At 31.2% G+C, this 27,865-nt stretch overlaps 1 protein-coding gene across 2 annotated transcripts in view; it reads right to left on the reverse strand.

Moving 5' to 3' along the window:
- Positions 1-307: 307 nt before the first annotated feature.
- LOC139490803 (phospholipase D1-like) overlaps positions 308-27,865 on the reverse strand; it is a 57,557-nt gene continuing 29,999 nt past the window's right edge. For both annotated transcript variants that reach the window (XM_071277844.1, XM_071277843.1), the window contains 16 exons: positions 21,360-21,441; positions 17,237-17,350; positions 15,285-15,424; positions 14,854-14,902; positions 13,084-14,250; positions 12,439-12,500; positions 11,302-11,450; positions 10,005-10,123; positions 7,418-7,531; positions 5,137-5,247; positions 4,695-4,786; positions 3,644-3,807; positions 3,088-3,155; positions 2,380-2,597; positions 1,513-1,633; positions 308-761 (listed from right to left, as the gene is read on the reverse strand). In XM_071277844.1, the coding sequence (XP_071133945.1) occupies positions 537-761; positions 1,513-1,633; positions 2,380-2,597; positions 3,088-3,155; positions 3,644-3,807; positions 4,695-4,786; positions 5,137-5,247; positions 7,418-7,531; positions 10,005-10,123; positions 11,302-11,450; positions 12,439-12,500; positions 13,084-14,250; positions 14,854-14,902; positions 15,285-15,424; positions 17,237-17,350; positions 21,360-21,441 (2,995 nt within the window). In that variant the 3' untranslated portion in view covers positions 308-536. The remainder of the gene's footprint in view (positions 762-1,512; positions 1,634-2,379; positions 2,598-3,087; positions 3,156-3,643; positions 3,808-4,694; positions 4,787-5,136; positions 5,248-7,417; positions 7,532-10,004; positions 10,124-11,301; positions 11,451-12,438; positions 12,501-13,083; positions 14,251-14,853; positions 14,903-15,284; positions 15,425-17,236; positions 17,351-21,359; positions 21,442-27,865) is intronic.

A 27,865-nucleotide genomic window follows, 5' to 3' on the forward strand; every position in this document is an offset into this window, starting at 1 on the left:
TTAGTATTTTAAAAAATTGAACAAGCTGCTGAAAAATATGATTTCAATTGATATCAGGACAAAATCAAATGTAAATAATATAAATAAAACAATTTAAAAAAAATAAAATATCTCACTGGGAATTAATTGTGGAGAATTTAATTCATTTTATAAATATGATAGCTTTCTCCTGTAGTTTTTCACCAAAGAAAATGATTATGAATACCAATAATTGAAATGCATCAAATAATGAATAAATACACACATTTTATACATCACTATAAATATTCTAATTCCTTTTGTAGCTCCATTTCAATTAAGTTTCTAATTTTGTTTTTACTTTCATAACATTGCATGAAATAATATGCATGATACATTTCAAAATTAATAAAATCTAATTAAAATCAAGTTAAAAATCAAGATAATTATTTACTGATCTGACAATATAAAGTTGTCATTATTACTCCAAATGTTTTTCAGAAAATTTGCCATTTATTTTCATTTCAATAAAAATCTACATATAAAATAAAATTCTAGTAGATCACCAAAAATAACGATCAAACCCATACTGAAACTGGCAAAATTGCCTCTCTTCCGCCAAATGGAATGATACTGTTCTCGTTGTCTAAGAATTTAAGGGGCATTAAGACAAGATAGCCTCGTACTCTTTTTAATTCTTGACGAGCAGTTGCTGGATCTGTCTCAGCCATTGATTTTTCTTGCATGTATGCATCTGCTTCGTTGAATGATAGCACCTGATTATTAGGAAGACATCTGAACACCTGAAAGAAAGTACTTCTTTTAAACTTTAAAACTAAATCTATAATAGCACACCTAGTCTTTTTTCAATGGACAATTGTTCCTCACATTTAAATCATTTAAGGTGGTACCTGACACTACAGGGAGATAACTCGTTAAAATCAGCTAATTGTTTTAATTACGTTGTGTTGTTAAGGAATATTAAGCTGCTCAATGATCAAATTTAGTGTTTGTCAAACTGCTATATAACCAGTGTAATTTTTCTGATAAAATAGTTGATTTAAATTTTTTGAATTTTTTTGTCAAAGGGTCAAATTAAATACTTCGTCAAAATTTTTATAAAAATTGTAAAATGTTAAATTTCCAACCACTTCTGTATTTCTAAGATATGAAGAAATTACATTATCTTAATCAATTATTCGTCCAGGCATTAATCTTAAGAGAGGCTATTAAAGTCTAATAGATGTGCAAAAATAACTGAAATGGAAAAGTCTGCAAAGAAATGCATTACCCACTTATGAAGAATTTTGAACAAGGGCTATTCCAATCAAATGTATTAGGGAGGGTTGGAAGGCACTTCCTGAATATCCCTATAACCAAGAACCATTTGTTTAGAGAATTTTGCATAATGGTAATAAGACTCATATTGAAAAAAGACCCATGACCCACATTCATTAATTAAACAACCATTCCTACCCACTCACAAACATTTCAATGGAATAGCCCTATTTGGATTGTGCAGTACACAATGAGGTTATAGAACAGATACCCTACCTTTTCATATATCCCAGTGTTCACCGTTGCCACACTAAGATAGAAGTTTTTGTAGAACACATCGTTAACTGGATCTGATAAATCTATAGTGTTGTCTAGTGGATCTATTCCTAGGTGTTCCCTGTAACATGATAAAATAATCAGAACACATAAACTCGACACTGAAGAACCTATCTATCCCTACGTGTTTCCTGTAACATGATAAAATAATCAGAACACATACATTGAACATTGTAAAACCTATCTATTCCTAAATGTTCCCTGTAACAAGATAAAATTATCAGAACACATCCATTGGACATAGCCCTTGTCTAGCTGATATGTTAGCAAAGTTGATGTTATCTAGAAGTTTAATTTTCCTGAGCACAACAAAAAATTATTTGCCACTGGCAAAAATAAGTTAACTAAATTTATTGCATTTTTTTATGCAACAAGAAATGATATTATACAAACATGTAATACTCCCAAGCATTAAACATGGAATTGATATTTTGGGATGTTACACTGCTATCCCAGGAAGGATGATAGCTCACAACATGTTAAAACCACCATATTCCTTATGTGTCTGTACTTGTAGTTGGCTGATGTCAGTCATATTCAGTAATTCTCATAAGTTGTGGCTTTCAAATAATTTTAATTTTTGGTTATAAGCTGAAATTAAGTTACTAAATATCTCTGTTGTTTGTTTTACTCGTTGCTATTCTGGGACTTTCAATTCAATATTGGTTTTGATCATTGTGGAAGTTTATACCATGATCTAGGCCTGCAGTTTTCACATCCCTTTCTTTTGAATTCTGTGTAGATACCTTCTCAAAATCAATTATACCATGGCTCTTTATTTGTATATTTTTAATAAAAAATATTAACCTGAACAAATTTTTTCTCATAGATGAAGCAAATTTGCCTGCCATATGTTCAACACCATTCATTTTAACTTTGTGTTTATGTATGTCCTGAAACATGACAGCGATTTCACTATCTCTATCTCCCAGCATGCTTCTGTCGTTGATATTAGCCGATCCCATAATAACAGTGTCATCATCAACAATCATAAGCTTACTATGGACATATACTAATTCTGAGACCTGAAAAAAAAAAAATGTAAGATATAGGTCATTAGCTCTTAAACCAAATAATGAAAATGTTAAATAGATGATTCTTTATCATGGCACCTTTTTCTGTAATTACATTTTTTGGTACTAATAACAGTAATATATTTTTAATATATGTCACTTGTGGAGCAGGATCTGCTTATTGGAGCACCTGAGATCACCCCCTGTTTTTGGTGGGGTTGGTGTTGCTTAGTCTTTGGTTTTCTATATTTTGTCTTCAGTACTATTATTTGTCTGTCTTTTTTATTTTTAGCCATGACGTTGTCAGTTTCTTTTCAATCTATGAGTTTTACTGTCCCTCTGGTATCTTTCGTTCCTCTTTTTTTAACAATAAGCTGAGGGCAAATATTGTATAATTTATAAGTAGATAATATTTTTTCCTTCTAGTTGACATCTGGGTTAATTTCATATTAAATTTTATCCACAATATATAAAATTGAATAAGGGAGATAATAAAACTTACCAATTTGCCATTGAGCTCAGTGTGTGTCCTTAATCCACAGAATGTGATGTAATTTAATGGTTCAATACCTGAAACAACAAATAAATACACATTTTATTACAAATTATTCTGTTAACTAAAGGGAAATAATATAACTGACTTATTGTCTATTTCCACAAACAATCATTCTGCAATATAAATCAGACAAATTGAAATAGACATTCCAAGTAAATATTCTTTAAACACCACAGAGATAGCAATTACAGATTTACTGCATGAATTTCTGATGGAGATTGTCAGTTAACCATGAAACTCCTTTCTCCTGCAATAAAATTGACTGTCATGAATGCACAGACAGTGAGTGACCCCTTCAACAATCTTTAAATAAGGAAATACAGTCTGAATGATGGGTTGTACACATATTAAGTTTATCTTTACTGGTGTCTGCATGTTAATTCAACACCAGAATGCTTAAAAAATATTTTCAATGCTTTTTGAAAAAAATATATATTTGATGTAAAATGATATTTTAAAGCAGTAAAACTAGACCGTTTGACTCTTTATCTGATTATCTTACCTTCTTTCCCTAAATTATGCCACAGTGACTGTGGTCCTTTACATATAGAAGTGTAGTTATAATGAGTGATGGCTTTAATAGCATAGGCACCAGATTTTCCTATTTCTCCTTCAAAGGCAGGCAATAATGGCATAACAACATATATACGGAATGTTTCATTGTTCCTGGAAGATATAATAAAATTCAATTAACAGTAATGTATTCAACGTATTTGTTTTTGTTAAAATATAATTTTTATGTAGGTAAAAATCAAATATTCGACATATAATATAAAATGTTATCAATAGGTTTAACAGAATATTCATATCTATCTATATATACAATTAGAGGCCACTTTAAATTAACTTTCTCTATAACCACATGGTTTATGCTTGATCTGTATTTGGACTATGTGCAGTTTAATCCTAACAAATGCATTGTGGGACGTAAGTGACATTTTCTTTCAAGTTTCTGAATCGAAGAAACAAAAACATAAAACATTTAAAACTCTTTTCTATAACCAATATATACATTTGATATAAAAAAATGTAAAATCACAAAAATACTGAACTCAGAGGAAAACCAATTCGGAAAGTCTATAATCACATGGCAAAATCAAATAACAAAACGCATCAAAAATGAATGGACAAGAACTGTCATATTCCTGACTTGGTACAGGCATTTTCAAATGTAGAAAATGTTGGATTGAACCTGGTTTTATAGCGCTAACCCTCTCACATTGATGACAGTCTCATCAAATTCCATTATATTGTCACTGATGCGTGAACAAAACAAACAGATAATTTCTAACACATCATTTCAAACTGTTGTACAAATAACTAATCAACCAATAATATACCGTGGATTCATCTATTTTCGTGGGTACCAATTTTTGTAGATTATGGAAAACTTACGTGTTTGTGGTTCTGGCAAAGTCTGTATACAAGTCTATATAGAAAATTTGCTATTCCTTGGACATTTAATTTCGTGGTTCATCTGAACCCATGAAATCCACGAGTATTGGTAACCAACAAATAATTATGAATCCATAATATATGCAAGTCTAACTTACCTATGAGCTCTGACAATTCTTTTAAACAAAGCTTCACCTATTTCATTCTTAACAACTGCATGGTCCCCTATATATGTGATGAAGAATTGATTCTGAAAACAAATATATAAAACTAATATAACCTGTTGCACCATTTATATGAACAAAAACAGTCTAGAAAAAAACTAACTTTTAAGACAATTGAACAGATGTGGGCTTTTTTTCTTCTTCAAGAGTTCTGATTAGTCTTAATATAAAGCTGTACTATAGAAATAATATTATCCATAATGTGGCAGCAAAACTATTCATTCTCATAGGCATTACTTTATATATGTAAAAACTACAATGCAACACTATTTTAAACAAACCATAGTTTGAATTGAACATGCAGATATCTGAAAGCTACTTACTCTAGTCTATAAATTGCTTTTGATAATGACATTAAGTGTTCTTATATACTAACCTCAATGTAGATATAATGTTTAGCACTTTCTATGCAATGTAAATATGCCGTCTGTATTGATGTCTCCCGTTTCTGTATACCACATGACCAACCACCAGCACTTCTAAGTATCTGAAAATATATAGAAAATTCAATACTATGTCAAAAGTGAAGGAAAAAAAACCAAATTAATAGTCATTCACAAATTAAAATTAACAAGTAAAACACTAGTTCCTGCTCACTGATGATACCCCCATCGCAAGTGGATAATTTTAACAGTGTAGAAATATGCAAGAGTTCGGTAAACAGGAAGTTGTCGAAAGATGAATCTGAAAACCCATCACACAGTATAGCAGACTTATATTAACGGGGAAACTAAATTTCAGAAATCCTAGTATTGCATTTCCTGAGAAAAAATGTGACGAAAATTTTCAACTTGGCTATCATGTGTAAAATCATACAAGTGTTTAGTAAACAGGAAGATGATGAATCTGAAAATGCATCACATAGTATAGCAGATCTATATAAACCCTTAAACTAAATTTCAGAAATCCTTATAATGTAGTTCCTGAGAAAAATGTGAAGAGAAATATTCATGGGACTGACGGACTGATAGATGGACTGACGGATAGGCTGACGGACGGACTGATGGATGGATGGATGTATGGACAGACAGAGGTACAACAGTATACCCCCCCTTTTTCAAAGCAGGGAAACATAATTTGCAGTGTGATTTGGACCTACTTACAATTCATTAAGATATCATTGTTGGAACACAATATATCAAAGTAAATTATCAAACAATGTATTGTTTCTACCTGCAAATTATTTGCTTATCATTAATACTGCCTGCTATTTCACAATTTGAAACAAAAGAAATCAAGTTATCTTCTTTTTTTCTAAAAAAAAACAGCAGTTATTTTTTTCTCTCAAATACTTCAATTTTCAAACAATTGTCAATTTGATATGTTCAGTGGTAGACCAAGGATAAAGTATAGAGTGCATACCAGGCTTAGAACTTATATAAGCTAAGCTCCCTTCTATTTTGATGATCCCAAAATAAAATCTCATGTGTCTCTACACAGTATTAATTCCATTTTGAAGAGTTATGCCCCCTTTCGAAAACCCTGTATTGTCCCATGATGTTTGCCATTGAATTTTACAGTGACTTGACTGTAAGTGTTGCTATCCACCAATTGCAATTCATTCAAAATTTTGACCAAATTGCAATTTGTTTTATTAAACCAAATTGTTCAACTGGTCAGAAATTTGAACCAACTGCTGTAGAAAACCAGTCAAGACTGAAAGTGCAAGGTGATAAAATAAAACATACTTACAATCCTATAAGACTTTAACTCCACTTTATTGATGGTATTTTTATATCAGTCTATCAATCTGTATAGTTATATTATAGCCATTACCATACTAAAGGTGAACTGTTTTATTTTTAATTGCTATAAAAATGTCCAAACTAAGCTTTTATATAGTTTTTCTTTCGAAAAGTATTCTATATTCATAAGAATCACACATTATGTGAATAAAAACATTTCATATTCAGTAAAATATTTGTGAAATTGCAATACTATTATTTTAAATGATATATGATTCTTAATTATAAATATAAAATCCTTTTCAAAAGAAAACTATATAAAAGCTTAGTTTGGACATTTTTATAGCAATTAAAAATAAAAAGGATTTTATATTTATAAGAATCATATATCATTTAAAATAATACATCATATATTCAGTAAAATATGTGTGAAATAACAATATGCTATTGATAAGTTTCCTTGTGGAGATAACCTAAAATACTATTCTTTTGAATAAACATTTTTTGAAACCAAAAAAGATTATCTCCCCTTCCTACAAACATATTGCAATTTCACAAATATTTTACTGAATATGAAATGTTTTTATTCACATAATGTGTGATTCTTATGAATATAGAATACTTTTCGAAAGAAAAACTATATAAAAGCTTAGTTTGGACATTTTTATAGCAATTAACAATAAAACAGTGGTAATGGCTATAATATAACTATACAGATTGATAGATTTAGTAATACCATCAATAAAGTGGAGTTAAAGTCTTATAGGATTGTAAGTATATTTTATTTTATCACCTTGCACTTTCACATTTTGACTGAACAATTTGTTCCAGTTGAACAATTTGATTTTATAAAACAAATTGCAATTTGGTCAAAATTTTGAATGAGTTGCAATTGGTGGATAGCAACACTAACAGTCAAGTCACTGTATTTACATAAAATCATTTAACTTGCTTAAAAGTAACTACACAAACCTGTGATTTAACTTCATCGCACTGGTCCCTTATTACCTGAGGAACCAGATTATGTGGAGTGTATCCTTTTGGTACCAGTAAAGGAAAGTTACGATTGTTTTTTGCCTTCTCTACCTGTTAAAAAAAAAATTATTAAAAAATAGGCCTCTGCAATTCTGAATTTTAAGAAAAGCTTTTTTTAAAATAAATATGAACAATGATTGTTATGTACTTTCAAGCAGACATTAAGTTGAAGCAGACACATACTAGGCTAAATTAAATTATATACAATGATTGTAAAAATATAGATACTTTTTATCAGTTTTAGTTTACTTTTAGAATATTAAGAAATGTTTTAATATAAACTGAATTTTCCAAATCATCATGTTTAAATAAACAATAAAAAAAAATCAGACTGTCTGGTCACACTTCATTAAAAGGAAGAAATAAATCACTTTTTTCCATGTCCTTATGCAACAGTAATGAATAAGATGACATGCAATGCCTGTGGCAATTCTATCAGGTGTGAAACATTCCATTTGGTGTCTTCCCGATTGTCCCACTTTTTGAAATTACAGGTAAAAAGGTAATGAAATTTTGTGGGACAATCGGGAATATGTTTGTGGGACAATTGGGAAGTTTAAATGTGGGACAATTGGGAACTGTTTTTATAATGATTAATTTGTTTTTATAGCGTGTTGCAGTTAATCAAAGGTTAATAACCAATGTAACTTATAAAATATGAACAAAATAAGAACAAATAATAATATTTACATATTTTATTTTGCTCATAGTAGGTACAATTGAAGTATCATATGATATGATATGAAGTCTTTTAAAAAAACATTTTTTTTTTAGTCTAAGATGCATATTTTTTTATTGGCTTTGAACTAGCAGTCAGTACTGTGAGTACTCTCAGATCTGTACTTAGTGTCTTTGTTGTGGTTATGTCCCAAGCCAGGAGCCTGTAAGTCAGTGGTTTTCGTTTGTTGCCGTGTAACATATTTGTTTTTCGTTCATTATTTTGTACATGAATTATGCCATTAGTTTTCTCGTTTTACATTAGTCATTTTGGGGCCTTTTGTAGCTATGTGGTATGGAATTTGCTCATTGTTGAAGGCCGTATGGTGACCTATAGTTGTTAATTTCTGTGTCATTTGGTCTCTTTGGGAGAGTTGTCTCATTGACAATCATACCACATCTTCTTATTTCTTATGGAAGTATTGCTCTTCTTTATAATTGGTGAAGAGTCCTGTTGACTGCAAAAACAATGGGAAAATTGGAAAAACAACTTTTAATAGTGATTCTTGGAAAGGCTGATCTGGAAAAGTTCTAGACAGCAGCAAATTTAGAGAAAATAGATGGGGGTACAAGAAATGATTTTACCAGAAGCATGTGCATTCCATATATAAAAAAAATCTTTCAAATTTTTCAAATATGTATTTTTTCAATCAATTATAACAAAGAAGTTGAAATAATAAGATTTGTGTTCTAAAAAAAGAGAAAATTCCAAAATTGACAAATTGACAGAATGGTCAATAGTGATTCAGAATAGTCAATAGAATGGTCAATTTGACACAAAAAAGCAATAAAATTTTATAAAACTTTCTTATATTAACACCTACTTCTAGGTTTTTTTAAGTTAGTTCTATTCAGATTGGTCCACCCTATCTTTATTGAAGTATAAAAAAAATAAAGTTTAATTGTGAAACTGTGATTTTTTTCATGATAATAGCCCAAAAATGGATAACATTTGATGAAAACTGACAAAATTATCAGAATTGGGTACTTTCAAATGGCTGTAGCAAAAATAAGTGCACCACCATATGATTTTCATCACCAATTATTTTTCTAGAGTCATATATAAACCCAAAAATCAGGTTCAGAAAAAGTTTAATTCAAGACCTTAAAAGATCTATTTCATAAATCAGAAATATTATATTTTTTTAATCAAAATTGTATCAATCTAATGATTTAAAAAATATTTTTTTTATACTTTTATAAAATTAATATTAAATGTGCAATAATTAATTCTTGTTTATTTAGCAAAACAAACAACAGTTGCCTTGTTTATCTAAGAACATTTTACTACATAAAATAATGTGGGACAATCAGAACTTTTCATGTGGGACAATCAGAACTCTAAAATTTTAAAAAGTGGGACAATCGGGAATAAACCTTTCATTTAATGAAATAAAACTGTGTTGCTTATTGTGTTTTTAGCATGTAGTTTTTCGTTTCCAAGAAAATTTGACTTTTCAAAATTCAACTTGAATCATGTAAATTGAGCATATTTATATAAATTACAGAGACAGAAATATTTTGACATAGGAATTTTGCATCAATAAATTTTGAGACATTGATAATTATCTGTATGATGACACACCAGCATGACATTGAAACTATGGAGAAAGCCTACCAACAAGTATTACCAAGTTATGGATGGATAAAAAGATAGGGGAAACAAAACATTGATATAAAGTATAAAACAAATTGCATTGAGAAACTTCATTTACTAGCTATTACTTCTCATTTTCAAGGGCAGCATAAGATTGGTATCAAATAAGAAGTACTAAGAACATAGCGCAAAACAAGTCACATTACAAACCTTTGTCATATTCCAGCGCCCTATAAAATGTCTGGCAACATCTCTGGCTGCTTTCCCATAGACAACTCCGCCTATATCATGCCAAGGCATTCTTGGAGTTTGTGTTCGGTCAATAAAATCTTAAAAAAGCAAAGCAACTAATGTTAATTTGCAAGCCAATTCAACAATAGGAAAGTTAAGAATATTGTTAAAATAACAGAAAAAAGCAATATTTAACGTACACACAAAAGCCTAATAGAAATAGAATAAGATACATCTTTGATCATAAATTTGACTCCATTAACACACCATATTCATTTATATACCATGTATACACACTGCACATCATATTCACAAATCTAACAATAGTTTTAAATGCATGAAGGTAACTCCTGGGACAAGGCTCAATATATTGCATGGATAAAAAAATATCAGTGGTTTGTCATTATTGCACTTTATTGAATGTTGTGTTTAATATACTGTAATATATTTGTTATAGGAAATACAAACATCAAGCTATCAGATATTCTTTTTTACTGTGTAGATATACAAAAATTGACTACTACTTAAAATTTTTCATTTCTGAAACTGAGTTCTCTTTTTTGTTGGGAGTTAAATAATTTTTTGTCTTTATTATAAGTTTTTTACATATACTATCATAGATGCCAACTCCCTTTTGACACAATCAGTAACAATCTATCAAATTTTCCGTAATTTTGAAAAGTTTTCAGTAATCAATCAAAAACGTGCATTTACCCCAAAAAATACTGACGAGTGGTTGCAAAGTGATGTGCACTTACATGTTTCATCAAACATATTATCTGTAGTATATATTCTATTCATTAATCGTTCAGATTTTCTCAACTAATACATTTTCATTTTGTCAAGGAGAAGTATAAAAGGGGGAAAGCTACTTCATGAAATGCAAGTTTGCCTCTTTGGAAGTCAGTTAGTTTCCAAAAGATAGGTTGACAACTCCTGAGAAACCGGAAACATTACATTGGCATTTTCTAAATACCTTACCAGGCCAGAAAAGTAATGATAAAAATACGCGTTTTACAAAATTGAACTGCGCTGACTGGGAATCCGTAACTATTCGACCTTGACCATAAAAGTGTAATTTTGATCACAAAATCAGAAAAATTATGGAAAAATCGTAATAGTTGAAATCTATGCATATACATGTATCATTATTTATTACCTGTTTATATTAATCACCAAGTCTTATGTAATTTTAAGGTACAAAGAAGAGTTTATTATAATTTAAACCAAAACTATTATCCAGCATGGACACATATTAATTACTGTCTTAACTGACCTTCAAATGGATCATGTAAATCTACAAAATCTTTATATATAAAGTTGACATAGTCTTTTCCAATCCACATCTTACTGGATCCAACCAGTCCTAGCTCATCTATCTTCATTTCACTAGAAGTTTTATGTAAGATGGCAGGTGTATCTAAACTGGAGAAAAATAATCATGATTAAAAGGTGCATCTAAACTGGAGAAAAATAATCATGATTAAAAGGTGCATCTAAACTAGAGAAAAATAATCATGATTAAAATGTGTACACATGTATCTAAACTGGAGAAAAATAATCATGATTAAAAGGTGTACCTAAACCTGATCTAAACTAGATGTTAAAAGAAAACAAATCAATTGCAAATTAGATATCTGACAAACATCTTATTCATGTAACAGTGGATTGTATTCTGTATTTAAAACACGAGTGTAAACACTGAAATGTCTTGACTGTTTTATTTATCATTGAATTTCTTTTGACATTTTGTAAGTTAAAGGTCATGCTTCAAGTATCACCTTAACCTATCATTAATTTCTACAAAAATGAGGTCACAGTCAGATGAACCATGCCGGACAGATATGTACACCTTACAACTATTGGAAACACTAAAATAGTGGTCCTATGGTTAATAGTACCTTAGAAACAGATCAAACTACAAAATGTTTAACAATGACCAATGAACTATGAAAATGAGGTCAAGGTCATTTGAAACCTACTCGACAAACATGTACAGCAATTCCAAATATATTTGACCTACTGCTAGTAGTATGTGATAAACTTAAAAAATTATGAAAATGAGTTCGTCATATAAACCATGACAGACAAACAAAAACACCTTACAATCCTTCCATTCACCAAATATAATTGACAGGGGTAGGAACTCCCCATATTTTTTGACAATCAATGTATTTGAATGGGGACTTATAGCTGGAACATCCCCCTTTATCCTTGGTTGGGACCCCCCCTTTTTTAAATGACTGGATCCACCCCTGCATACATTGATTAAAGATGACAGAAATTATCCCTAGGTGTTGCCTCAGCTGGACACAAAAAAATTCTAGAATTAATCAGCACAGTGAAAATACTTATATTCAGTTTGCATTATAAATACAGTAAAGAAAACAAATGAAAAATTTTAAAAACTTACTAATCCAGTTCTTCTTTGATTCCATCTAAACTGTCTTTTCTTTCATGTCTAATTCGATCTTTCTGTAAAATAAATAATATCTTCATAAAAAAAAACCTGTAAAAATATTTTATTTAATTTCTTTTTTAAAAGAAAAAAAAACACAGTACCTTCATTAAAAAGGAACCTTATATTTCTATGTCAATTTAATTTTTTTGTGCTCAACTGTTTGATTGGATACTGATTGATTGTTGGTACTAACACCACTTTCAGCACTTTAGCTAAATTTATAGGTTATTTCAAGTTATCATTTGGATAGGAAGCTAGATTGATCATTGAGAACCACTGACAGGAAAAATGAAAGTTGTTGTCAATAAAGACTGGTGTTGAACAAACGTTATTAGTGGATAAAGCAATATTTTAAGACCTTTTGAAAACATTCCATACTCCAAATGGAATGCATCATTCTTGGGGAATTATCCTAATGGACTGTGTAACTTAGAAATGCATGTGAAGATCCCCAACTAATAGCTAACATTATCAGAGTTATGGATATTCAAAGATGTCCTTGACATTGCTTTGGTTTGAATCAAAACTCACATCACATGATATAATATGCTTATAACTTAAAAACTTTTAAACCTACAATTTCTATCAAATACTTACAATTTTAGATGATATCTTGGAGGATAGGGGCTGTTTCTTTGATTCTGGAAATCCAGCTATCTTTTGAGGTCGTTGCAGTGTTGATTCAAATTTCTGTACATTTAGAACTAAACGCCAGCGTTTACGTATGTGTTCATCCACTTCTTCCTCACCGTCGTGAGGTGTATCTTTATTATTGTTATCTTCCTTGCTATGAGCTTTTGATAAGGAGGTTCGTAACTTTTTTTTTGCCCAACTCTCCCTTGATGCTGTAACTTTTGTTGAAGTTTCCTTAACCTCCATAGGCGAGGGTAATTTTTTCCTCATTTGAACCTCTCCAGAATCATTTCTTATTTTCTTTAATGGCTGCTCGTTAGGATCAATGAAAACTGGCAAATCCTCTTCTAATTTTTTGAATCCTTTTTCAACTATTCCATGTTCACTGATTTTAGACTTTGTCTTACTCTTTCTGCCTTCATCTTTTTTATTCTCACTGGAATTATTTTTAAGTTTTTGTTTTTTATTTTTCTCTAATTCCATCCTAAATTCTTTTGCTGACTTAGGTCTTGGTATGCCGTCAGCTGTTGAAGTATCTTCTGTAATTTCCTCTTGTCTTATCAAATGATTTTTTTCATCCTCCTTATGTTCACTTTGGGAGATTTTGTCTTCCTGAACTTTTGAGCAATTGGAAGTAGTTTGAGCATTTTTCTGTATTACAGCCTTAGCTTTAGAAGCGAAAGCTTGATTTTGCATATAATTAACAATATTTCTCAATTTTTCATCGTTAGACTGTTGAGAATCGACCTCATGAACTGTCACAGACACTTCCTGTTGGTTAACAATCATGGTCCCATCGTCCCCTCCCTCATCCTCAGAATTATAATCACAGTTACCTGAAGGCACATCTATTTCTAATATATTTGGAATGACAGAGTCTGAATGTTTATAAGCATCTTCCTGATTGATATCAGCGGTACTTTCCTCAGTATCATTTGCATAAGCATAGCCATGAGGACGATCTGCTATGTGTCCTGAACACACACAAGGTTCCTGATTATCTGTTTGATTTGGCGAAGATTTAAACTCGTTTGGAGTGAATAAATCTTTATGACGATTTGGACTAGGTGGCGTAACACATATAGTTATGCCTTCATTATTATCCTCACCTGTTACAGCTTGGCCATTTACCTGAAATTACAGAAAAAAACTAACTGTAAATGAGAAGTATTAATCTTTGACAAATGCCCCATTTCCATTCTCAATTTTATCAATGTCTTTTTCATCCTCTATACTACTATAAGCTGTTAGCACACCTAACAAATTCATACTACTAATTCTGCCATCTACATAGATTAGACACGGTATCAGTTATAGAAAATCGAGTTATAGATCTAATCTAAATAGATTAACAGACTGTGCTAAATGTGTTTAGATTCTAATGAATCCATTTTAATTTTAATGAGTTGTTTGTATATTAGGATGATTTTAACACAAGATTGTTAACCATTTAGAGTATGTACAATATGAAAGTCATATCTGCAGTATGGGCTTTGATCATTGTTGAAGGGCATAGTGACCTATTGTTGTTAATTACTGTGTTATTTGTTCTCTTGTGAAGAGTTGTCTCAATGGCAATCATACCACATCTTCTTTTTTATATTTGCTTTCTGTTCTCCTGATTTAAATAATGTCCTTGAAATAAAGATTGACAAATACAAGATTGCTTATTTTCATTGCTGGTGTCATAATGCATTTTTAAATACATGTCATGTAAATGCAGATTATTATTACCTGAACAGAAGTGCCATGGTCATAGATAACACAACCTAAATCCGTTAATCTGTGAATATAAAAAATATTTATAAGTTTACATGGTTCTTAGCAATGTTATATCAAATACATGTACTGTAAATATATGAATTTTTGTTATGTTTTTTTTTATTATTAAAAGAATTGCAAAAAAATATGTGTTACAAAAAAAAATTGCATTTTAAATTTTCAAAGCATTATTTCTATGCAGCTATTGATGTGATGCAGAAATTTAATTCCATGCAACTTTATCAAAGTCTACTTTTATAATCAGCTTTTTTAATTTGTGTAAAATGATATTACTTTGTCTACTACAATCTAAATAATTTGGGATATCCCTTTTCCTGTATTTTCTTGGTATATATGTCTAGTTTTACTCAATACTCTGGTACCATAATAATGATTCTACTAACTTGTGTTGTGCATCATCCCACCGACCATAACAAAGGTCAATGCCACCAAGGAATGCTACTTTCTGATCCACACATACAATTTTCTCATGATGAGCCCATAGTAAAACACCACCAGCACCATGATCAGGATGTCGTAATATCTAAATATAGAGCTTTTTCTTAAATAATCTTGATATTGATAACATTCCAATGTTTTTTTCAAGTTTTTAAAACTCAACTGATCCTCATCTTTATTAATAGTTAAACTATGTTTTGTATCCACCATATGATGTGATCTTTTAAACTTTCATGAAAATTTACCAAATCTATTAGTAAGTGGGCACATTCTTAACTTCTTTTTATAGTAATATTTTTCTCATTTTGGGGGTTGGGTGCCATTATTGTTTTTGTTTATTGTTTTAGAATAGATGTATCCATTGTTTTTGTGTTTGAACTGTTTTCCATTTGTGCACTCTCTGTTATACCTTACTTTATATACAGTATGGGTTTTGCTCAATATTGATCATGGAGACTAGCTATAGATGGTGGCCTGGAGTTGTTTAAATTGTTCTTCATTTCCTTGTCTCTTTTTGATAGTTGTCTCAATGGCAATTATACCATATATATAAATATATAACTAGTATATATTTGTTTAAGGGCCAGCTGAGGGACGCCTCCGGGTGCGGGAATTTCTCGCTACATTGAAGACCTGTTGTCGACCTTCTGCTGTTGTTTTTTTTATGGTCGGGTTGTTGTCTCTTTGACACACTCCCCATTTCCATTATCAATTTTATCCTTATCGTTTAAAGCATATTTATAGATTATTGTTGCAAGGTCATCTCAATGAGATTGATTTTCTTGCTTGACCCAGTAGGGAGAAAGTGAGAAAAGCAATCAAATTGAGATGACCAATGATAATTAGTGTATTACTATCAGGGTTGGCAAAGTATTACCCACCCGGGAATTCCCGGGCGGGAAAACCCGGGTTTTCCCGGGCTGGGCAATACTCCCAGAAATAGGTAATAGTGGGCATTACTGGGCAATAAGATTTTTTAAGCTTATTTTAACACAAAATAGTAAAGACTTGTTATAGTTTCATAGTATAACAGCTAAATATATACTTTTTATACAGATAACCATTGACAGACATTTCTAGAAAATTTCATTCTCTTCATTATCAATTTTATACGTAAGCAGAATACAAGATTTGCACATTTAAAGATACCTTTTAATTACCAAGTATTGTTTCAATAATCCAAACTTTGAAAAATGCATTTTATTGCAGTGTTTTGAAGTGAATTGTTAATTTTAATTTTTATACATTCATATTGTTAAATAAACACCCTACAGGGTCATGCCATTAACACTTATAAAATTGAAAGGACTGATTATTGTTACATAAACAAATCTGTGTTCTAATCTGAATAATTACTTATTAATTAATGACAGTACATATACATTATTCAAATGTGATGTTTCTTTAATACATGTAATTGTTAATTCTTAATAGGAGCTATATTCATATGAAAAAAAATGATTTATTTGCTTTCTATTTACAGTTTGACAATCTAGACAAATGCTAAACAAACAAAATAGAGTATAAATATCTTATTAAATGTATTGCATTTGTGTTTATCACTGAATACTCTTTCAAATTCAGACAAATATTTTATATTACCCAGTATTGCCCAGTATTACCCACTAAAACCCAGTAAAACCCGGGTTTTCCCAGTATTTCCCACTGGGCTGGGCAATACTCATAAAACCCGGGTTTTTGCCAACCCTGATTACTATTTATCTATTATGACCTTGTTAATTTCATTGACAACAGCATGTGTGGCTTTAGTTTCTAGCAATAATTTTTCATATTACTCTATTGTACTGAGAAAGGAAATGATATCAGTCCTTCAGATCAAAGGGAAATTTCGTAAAATAGTAATAAAATTATTAATCCTCCCATTCAAGCAACTTACTTTAATATTTTCTGGACATGCCTTTGATAAAATATGTTTGCTGTAGATACTACTGATATTTAATGCTACTGACATTTCTTTGTACAATAAAATAAATATTTTTACTCCTTCTTTCTGCAAAAGAAAAAAGTACAAAATATACAAGTTATATAAAAAATCATATGGTAAGGCATAAATATAAATAAAACAAGTACATGTTATATGCATCAATAGACCAACATACTACATCTTAACTATCACATTTCCATGTTCAGCAAACTAAGAAATCTTGATCAAAACACAATTTAGCATAAACATAGTACATGTATATTCAATATTTTACTTCAAATGAAAATGTGCAATAATAACCATATTTTTAACCTAATAACAGACAGACAGACAAATGAACAGACCTGTACAGACAGGAAAACTTTCTTTTTGTCTAATAACCAAAATTCAAATAAACAATACAGTATTTTTGTGATTTGTTTCATTGAAATATAGCCCCACATCACCTTTTACATAAATTCTATAGTTCTGAAATATCCTATTTATAGGTTGTTTTTAACTAGTGTTAACTGTGTCATTTTATCAACTTTCTATAGTCTCCATTATTTTTGTACTTTATTGGGGACTTTGCTGTATAGAAGTAAAACTAATCTACTGCAACGAAACAATTTCTTTCAAGAAACCTCGTGACAAAGTTTGACAGATTGTTGACTAAATGGCAATTATACCACATATATCGTCTTATTTTTATAAAAAGCTGGATATACTATCTCAGCGAAGAAAATCAATCAAAGAAAAACACATATCAGAGAATCAATCAAACTTAATTAAATTTCAAACTGATTTCAAGGGTTAAATCAATTGTCCTGGAAAAGCTGAATTAATACGACATTTAGAGATCTATTATCAAACAACACTTGATTAATTGTAGCAAAAACTTCATTTCAACGCTTAGAATGTAGAATGATTCTGAGATTTATTGGAAGAATAATCAAACATTAATGTTGTTATTAAAACTAATCATAATGAGTTGTGATATTGTCTTACAAATTTCTTTGACAATATTTGATTCATTTTAGATAAAGGTATTTTTTGTACTTGTAATATCTATTATTGCAAAAAACAAATACATAGACGTTTTGCAGATTTCATTATAATATTGCATGCATTAACTGCATGTTAATAAAACAAATTTAAAACACTAAAGTTAAAGCTATTGTGAATTGATATTCATACTTATTACATCATAATAATGTAGGAAGAAACCTATAAACATTTATTTCCTTTCCCCCAGTTACAAAAGTTAATATAAAGAGAATGTTATTTTATCTTTTTTATTATAGCTTGAAATAGACTGCTTAACAAAAGAAGACGCTTGGATAGAATCTCCCTTTCCACACATTTTTCTTAAAGTTCATTTGAACCTTAAAAAAGCTAGAAAGCAGTTATTATGTAGTGTATTTCTTTTAGACATTAAATGAAGATTAAAAAAATTCAACCTGCACTTTCTAAATGATATTTTTACAGTGTTGTACTACTTTTGGGACAATTATATCAAAATTCTGAAAAATATCATCAGCTCTAACTCAAAATATAAAAAAATTAATGTTAAGGGTTCTTGAATTCTTTTGACAGTTTCAGAAATATTAAATTTAAACCTTTTTCAGACTTACCAAATCACTACTTTATAATTCATAATTTACATAATTTTAGTGTAATTTCATCCCCTTATTTGCTATTTTATTTTTTTTATAATTTATTTTTTGTATTCATCATGGATTAACAGGCATTTACATAAATTATCTTTAGTGGCACATAATAAAGCAAGCGAGAAAAATAAGCATAATCAAGCAAATAAGAGTAAACAAAAATAATACTAATAATACGATATGATATAACCGAATATGGATGAAGTATAACATTTTCATCAAAAAATATATAGTGATAATGGCAATTACATTTCAAGCACATCTATACATAATAATTTACTATTTAATTAATTAATGACTTTGTCCCAGGGGTTCCAGTACATGTTATAATCTTTCACACTCATATTTTTTGAGGAAATATGTTTTTCTGAAATTAAATTTTCTTTGATATAGTTTTTAAGTCGTTCTTTATGAGGTTTTTCCTCTGGCATCTTTGATCTGTATATAAAATACTTTACTAGTAAAATGACTTTATTTTTTATAAAATTTAGTTTATAGTTATCATAAAGTCCAAACATGACTATATCTACATTTATTGATATTTCAATATGTGTTGTTTCAAAAATCCAGGCATTCAGATGGTGCCAAATGTCTGCTACAATATGACAGCCTCACAATAAATGCTCTATGCTTTCTGGTTCTTCCTTGCAAAATGAACATAAATTACACTGTACACGGTTCATCTTTAAAAGTAAAGTATTAGTACCTAAAATATGGTGAATCATTCGGTATTGAAACCAACAGAGTTTGGTATTATTTGCTATTTAAGATATAAAACATTAAGAAATTAATTTGGAAGAGATAAGAACAAAATTGCAACTAGTACACTGTTCACATTAGGGACTATATTTGTGGACAACACAAACCGTAGGATGATAACTGTGTCCTTGGACCATTTGAAAGTGACATAACAGACAAAGGTATTCATAAACTAGATTATGCATGTGTTGTCATGCTAAGAAAACACTACCTATAAATAAAAGTAGCTGACAACAGGAAGTAAGAGTCTGACAGATCAATAAGTGTTCATCTGTTATGATTTATCACTGTCAAGCTGCTGACCAACAATGAAGTCATTCTGTTAAGTAGTATTGTCAAAATGTGTGACAAATAACAGTTTATTAAGATCATTCAACATATTGAATATTCAAAGTATTGGCAAATACTAAGGAAGAAGCTGTCTGACCTTGCCAAAAAGCACTCAAATTTTACGACTCCTCAGAGTCAACTGCAAACAGCAGACCAAATACAAAGTTATTTAAAAAAGATATATAACAAGAATGTGTCCAAAGTACACAGATGCCCCCCTCACACTATCATTTTTTATGTTCAATGGGCCGTGAAATTGGGTAAAAAATCTAATTTGGCATTAAATTAGAAAGATCATACCACAAGGAACATGTGTACTAAGTTTCAAGTTGATTGGACTTCAACTTCATCAAAAACTACTTTGACCAAAAACTTTAATTTCTATGTTCAGTGGACCGTGAATTGGGGTCAACAGTCTAATTTGGCTTTAAAATTAGAAAGACCATATCATAAGGAACATGTGTACTAAGTTTCAAGTTGATTGAACTGCAGCTTCATCAAAACTACCTTGACCAGAAACTTTAATCTGAAGCCTGACAGATGGACAAACAAATGGACTGACGGACAGACGGACAACAGACCAGAAAACATAATGTCCCTCTACTATAGTAGGTGGGGCATATATCATAAGTGGGGCATAAAAAGAGAAATAACAAACAAGTTATAATTTATACAAGATTTGATTTAGTAAGACAGTAAACAATATCACGGGGAAATTAACTGTCAATCTGTATTATGCCACTACTCGTACATTTTGTGATAAACATATCTTTTAAAATAGATCTAGATTATGTTATCATGCAAGAGCATTAACATTTTGCTATTGCTTCCAAAATTTATAGTAATAATGCTCTCTAGGTCTGTAATGGAGTTATCTGGAATATTGAACTATATTACAAGGTGTTGTTTGCAACAAATCAATTATCTTAAGAAATTTGACCTTATACAGCACAGTAAGTCAGTTTCATGTTTCATGTTGAAATGATGATTGATGTCTGTTTAATGTCCTGTGGCAAATTAAATGTGTATTCAGGATCAGAACAAGTTTATGATCCCTGATTTTTAAATTACTACTTCACATAGTAGCAATTTCGAGGAAGACATGTCACCCTTTCCTGGCATTTTATTCTGATCGTGAATGCCTAGTGTTTGCTCTTACTCCTGAATCATTTTTGTGAATGATCTGTGCTGAGCAAAGATGCAGCATAGAGCAATTTTCAATCTTTTGTTTGCCCAAAATGAAAATCACTATAAAAAGGTATGGATTATTTTTATCCCTTCAATCTTGTCAATAGATAAGGGAGAGGGGTTGGTTGGTGGTGTTTAATATGACTTACAGCTTTTCTCTCCAACACTTTGTCTAGTCTCCATCTATTCCAATCCATAGTATGTCGTTTCAGGTAAATTTCAGGACTCAACCTGTAAAATAAAGATCACTGAGTCTGTCAACACAAGCTATGTTTACTATAGAATACAAAATGAAAGTCAATGTAATTACTTCCATGTCTTGTTTTTGTCTAAAACTAGGTGTTATTTGTATACTTATCGTTCATATTAGCACAGTGCAGATTTTTTCATTGTGTTCTTGTTTTGGGACAAATGGTTTATATATAGTTTAGACGGTTTGTATTCCTATTTGAATGGTTTAACACTTCTTTTTTTTAGGGCTCTTTATAGCTTGCTGTTTGGTGTGAGCCAAGGCTCCCTGTTGAAGAGCGTATTTTGACCTATAATGGTTTACATTCACAAATTGTGACTTGGATGGAGAGTTGTCTCACTGGCAATCATACCACATCTTCTTATATTTATAGATAGTTAAAGTGGGAGGTTTGCGTACATGTAATATAAAAGTAAAGTAATGTAGTATGATTGCCAAGAGACCACTATCCACCAGCTTTTAAATGAAGTGGCATGGATGTAAGCAAAAATAAGCAGCCCTATGACCTACCACAAAACACCTTATCGCTATTTGACAAACTGTCCCGCTTGACCCAGGTATATATCCTGCTTGAACTTTTGACGTTATAAAACAATTACATTGCCATTGTTGTGCCAGATATTTTCTATTATGATGACAAAATCTTATGGGAACTTTGTGATGTCCAGTAATAGGTGGACAAATAGTGATAATGTGTATGTAAAAAAAACCATACTGTATAGCTATAGTACGCAATAAAAGGACCCACATCAAGCTTATGGTTTAAATAACAATAAAACCACTCCAATTGTTTCTGCACCAAGTGAGGCAATCAACACGGCCAATCAACACATGTGTGTTGTTTGAAATTGTTTTTCTTTATTTGTGCATCTTGTTTTTCCAGATAAGTCAAGTGTGGATTGTTTAGAATATACTATAGCTAAAGAATTGTCTTCTTTTCTTGCACCTGTCCCAAGTCAGGAGCCTCTGGCCTTTGATAGTCTTGTATGATTTTTAATTTTTGTTCATTTAGTTCATAAATTTACATACATGTATTTCAGAGTTTAGTATGACATCCATTATCACTGATCTTGTACACATTTTTGTTTAGGGGCCAGCTGAAGCACACGTCCTGGTGCTGGATTTTCTCACTGTATTGAAGACCCCTTGGTGACCTTCAAATGTTTTCTGCTCTTTGGTCGGGTTGTTGTCTCTTTGACAAATTCCCAATTTCCATTCTCAATTTTCTTGTCTTAAGATGTTAATATATGTCTAGTCACTCTATTTCCTGTGTAACACCATTACATTTTTATATCCTTGACAGTTGACATTATTTCTGTCTAGACTATAAATTTGATTACTGGTTATTATTTTAGTAAATCTTGGAAAAACAAGTGAAAAAATAGTCACAACATTTTTCTAATTACTGGACAAGTAGTTCTAATTATAGATTCAATCTAAATATAGATTCAATATCATGTACAAAACAATATGATTATGATCTTTCCCTGTAATGTCCATCAGGAAGAAAAGAATAATTAAAATTAAATTTCCAACCTTCCCTAAACAGGATGCAGGAAACCTAATCCTTTATTTTATCATATTGTTCAATAGAACTTTATCATCTAAGCACTTCAATGTCAAGAAGACTAGAGCTATATAGATTATTTTGTTAGAATTTATACAACTGCTAGACAACTGTGTCAATATTACCTGATTTATACAAGCAGTCTGTAGTTCTTTTCATTATGTTTTGACATTTGTTCAGTAGTTCAATTACAACTAAATACACAAGACCTGAGCATAAAATTTACTAAATACTGTCACAGATTCATTAATTTTTGTGTATTGAGGGAAACTTACATTTTTGTGGATATTTGATTTGATGGATTTGACAATCTCTGTATAGAAAGCTTTTATAAAATCTGTAATTCTTTGATTGTTTGAATTCATGGTTCCCTAGACCTATGCCTGTACCCATGTAACCCACCAAAATTGGTATCCAACTAAGAATAATGAATACACATGTACAGTACACATCAATCATATGACCAGTGTCAATATATACAGATACTTTATCTGCATAAAGACTTGCTACATCATCAACCAAAAAACAGTAGGGACAATATGAGACCCATATTTGGTCCCTGAAATTCCCCCAAAACAGTGAAATCATCTTAATTTCATTATATGAATGAATAGGATCAAATAATTTCGTCACTTTAGTTTAAAAATATTTATTTATAGTGGATTGGGAAACAAGTTTTGCAACTTATATTAATCCCTTTCCACTTAGCGGGTGCGAGTGCTGCCTTAAGCTTGTAGCGGCATTAACCTGCTCTTTTTTGAAATCTACAAAGGTGTCTTTAACGTGCAAGAGATATGGCTCTCTCTTAACACAGGTCAGCAATTTATCGTCCCCTTCCGACGGACTATCATTGTTTCCTCTAGTGCAGTGTAGGATGGGAACAGACACAAAACAATCGAATATGTACAGCTATAGTCATCAGTAGAGGATAGTCATGGCTATTGTTATAACCGAAAGCTATCAGAAAGAAATGTATGGTTATAACAATCAGCAGAGGGGTCAAGCAATAGCTCAGGATACTCTCGCCAGTCTTGGTTCTAAACATCAAAAGGACAGTCATAGCTATAGTAGCTATAGTTACAGAACTAATACACATTTTATGGGGGCAAATTTATATCATAGCTATAACCACCAGTTAGACATACTTTAACAATCAGCATGATAGTTATACATTATAGTATTCAAATAATTAATTTAGCTATGAAGTATAGTGCAAAAAGTTCAAGGTACTGATTAAAGCTTTTAACAATTAATACATCTCTGTTTTTCTGCCAGTGATCAATTAGACCTTATCCAAATGTTTGGAGATTATAAATGTTTCAATCCGTCAATTCTATCAGGATTTGACTTTCATTCCAGCCTTAATCGTATTTATTCTCACATCTTACATAATACTAGCACCATTGATTCATTATCTTCAAATTCATTGTTTTTCTATTTGATGTCAATTTAATACCACAGATTAATTTTTAAACTAAACACCACTTCAGAAAAATCAAACAACTTAAATTGATTTTCCAATGCACAATTTGTTAAATAAATCTAATAAACTTCCCCTTGAACAGACAAGATAAATACGGCAATTCATTTTATTGTATAAATTTCTTACCCAATCAAAATTAATTTCAACTTTGTCTGATATTTAGGTTTGTTTAAACAAGAAATTTGAATCTTATTTCAGATTTTTCTTATTAAACTATATATATTCCTCTTAACCATAAATATAAACTAATATAATTTAATAGTAATGTTCCCTTATCCCTACATACTTTAGAAGTCATGCTTTTTATTATGTAGGTTGGTGTCTCATTTTTTCATGTTTCTCACACAGAACATACCATTAGACAAGTTTTTTTTTATGTTGTTAAAATCTAGCTGGCGTGTACATCAAAGCTTGCCAAGCTTTAAACCTATGTTTAGGTTTATCAATTGACCTTTTTACACTTTCTGAACCTAATTTTTTGCACACATGTACACATATCTATTTTGCCAAGTTTCAGTGGATTTCTGGTAAAAAGTTTTCATTCAACATGATCAATAGCAATTTTTATTTGATTTTCCTAGCACTTTCGTTAAGTTTATTATATAAAAGTCTGACTGATATGCACATGAAAATTAACAACTAGCTTTCCCAGCAATTTAATCTTTTTAAAATTAATTAATCAGTCATAACAACCAAGCAAATAATACCAATATCATTTTCTCTTTACAAGTATAAACCACATTTCAACATTAAAACTATTTTGTAATTCATTATTATTCATTTAACCCTTTGACCTGGTCCAGGTACACACAGTTTGTTTTGATTGGTTATTATTCATTTAACCCTTTGATCTGGTCCAGGTACACACAGTTTGTTTTGATTGGTTATTATTCATTTAACCCTTTGATCTGGTCCAGGTACACACAGTTTGTTTTGATTGGTTATTATTCATTTAACCCTTTGATCTGGTCCAGGTACACACAGTTTGTTTTGATTGGTTATTATTCATTTAACCCTTTGACCTGGTCCAGGTACACACAGTTTGTTTTGATTGGTTATTATTCATTTAACCCTTTTGACCTGGTCCAGGTACACACAGTTTGTTTTGATTGGTTATTATTCATTTAACCCTTTGACCTGGTCCAGGTACACACAGTTTGTTTTGATTGGTTATTATTCATTTAACCCTTTGACCTGGTCCAGGTACACACAGTTTGTTTTGATTGGTTATTATTCATTTAACCCTTTGATCTGGTCCAGGTACACACTGTCGAGAATACCGCGGGGGTCAAGACGTCGCAATTTACCGTTATGTATCTAGGGTTGACGTCAGTGTGGGACGTCGCCTTAGCTGTTGTGATAATGAAGTAAACGTCAAACTGTATGGTTGTATTTTTTTCTATATACGATATTAGAAGTTAGCCTCGACATTTATGGTGCCGTGACCAAAAGGGAAACTCAAAACAACCCAGATATACAGAATAATCAAAGTCAGAATCAATCTACATCTGTAAGTCTCATCAATACTACTGAAAACAAGGAAGATACGAACATTTTACATTCATCGACACAGATGCGCACAACTGTACTATTGAAGACGGCTGTAGCTCCTGTATGGTCAGGTAGTATATGTACGGATACGAATATTTTATTTGATGAAGGTGCACAAAGATCTTTTTTAACAGATGATCTAGCGAAAAAATTGAATTTGAAAACTGAAGGAGTTGAAGTTGTACACCTATCGGCATTTGGAAAGGACAACACTAGCACGAGAGAACTACGTAAATCCACCGTACACATTGAAACAGGAAATAGACGTAAATTTCCAATTGAAGTTCTAATTGTACCTACAATAGCAGTCCCACTTCAGAATCACATGCACAACGTTAACCGAGATATGAACTATCTAAAAGGATTGAGACTCGCTCATCCAGTTACCAAAGAAGATTCTTTTGAAATTTCTTTACTTATTGGTGCCGACTATTATTGGGATTTTATTGAAGACGAGGTTATACGAGGAGATGGACCGACCGCGGTAAGATCAAAGCTTGGGTATTTGCTATCAGGACCCTTACAGTCAGGTATAGCACGTTCGTCTACGACAGCTGGCATCTTTAACTTACTAGTTTCGCACAAATCAGAAGAATTTAACTTGGAAGCGTTCTGGAAACTTGAATCGATAGGCATAGATTCATCCGAAAATCAAGAGAAAGAGACAAATTATTTGAAAGACTATCAGGAGTCATCAATTGAATTTCTAGGAGATAGGTATTCGGCGAAATTACCATGGAAACAAGATTACGAAGAATTACCGTCAAATTATGATGTCGCAAAAAGGAGAACGGAAAATGTTATCAGAAGAATAGGCAAAGATGCGACCATGTTAAAGAAATACGGAGATATTATAAAGGAACAGGAACTTCGCGGATTTATTGAGAGAGTTGATGAATTAGAACCGACAATTAACAAGGTACATTATATACCACACCATGCCGTTGTTAAGAAAGATTCCAGTACAACACCAATACGCATAGTGTATGACTGCAGTTGTAAGATGTATCAAAATCAACCTAGTCTGAATGATTGCTTAATGAAGACTCATCCAGAGTTAAACGACTTATCCAAGATCTTGGTAAGATTTAGACTTCATCGTTATGCTATCACTACCGACATTGAGAAGGCTTTTTTACATGTAGGACTCAACAAAGACGACCGAGATGTAACACGATTTCTATGGTTAAGTAACCCATCAGACGTAACCAGTCCGTTAATGACGTATAGATTTAAAGTGGTACTATTTGGAGCAACTTGCTCACCATTTATCTTGAGCGCTACTCTCTTAAAACATTTACAGCAAACCAACAGTAATACCGCAAGAATGCTTGAACGTGATTTATATGTGGATAACATTTTGACTAGCATTGACAGAGAGAGTGACGCTTTGAACTTCTTTGAGCAAGCAAGGGAAATGATGAGTAAGGCAGGATTTAATTTGAGGTCTTGGAATTCGAACAGCATAAAGGTACGACAACAAGCAGTATCTCAGACTGTTTTAGACACGGACACAGACACGAAAGTATTGGGAATGAGATGGAATAGTAACACAGATTATCTTTTCTATCCACACAAATGCAAGGAAGAAAGTACGACAAAACTTGTAACTAAACGAGAAATATTGAGATATTCGTCAGGAATTTACGATCCGCTAGGATTACTGAGTCCAGTGACTATAACGGCTAAAATTTTGTTGCAAGAAATATGGAAACTTGGATTACAATGGGACAGTATAATAGAAGGAGACATATGTAACCAATGGATCGGTATACGCGAGAATATTGAGACCGCTACACAAACA

Source organism: Mytilus edulis, chromosome 10 (genome assembly GCF_963676685.1).
Source record: "Mytilus edulis chromosome 10, xbMytEdul2.2, whole genome shotgun sequence".
NCBI classification, from domain to species: domain Eukaryota; kingdom Metazoa; phylum Mollusca; class Bivalvia; order Mytilida; family Mytilidae; genus Mytilus; species Mytilus edulis.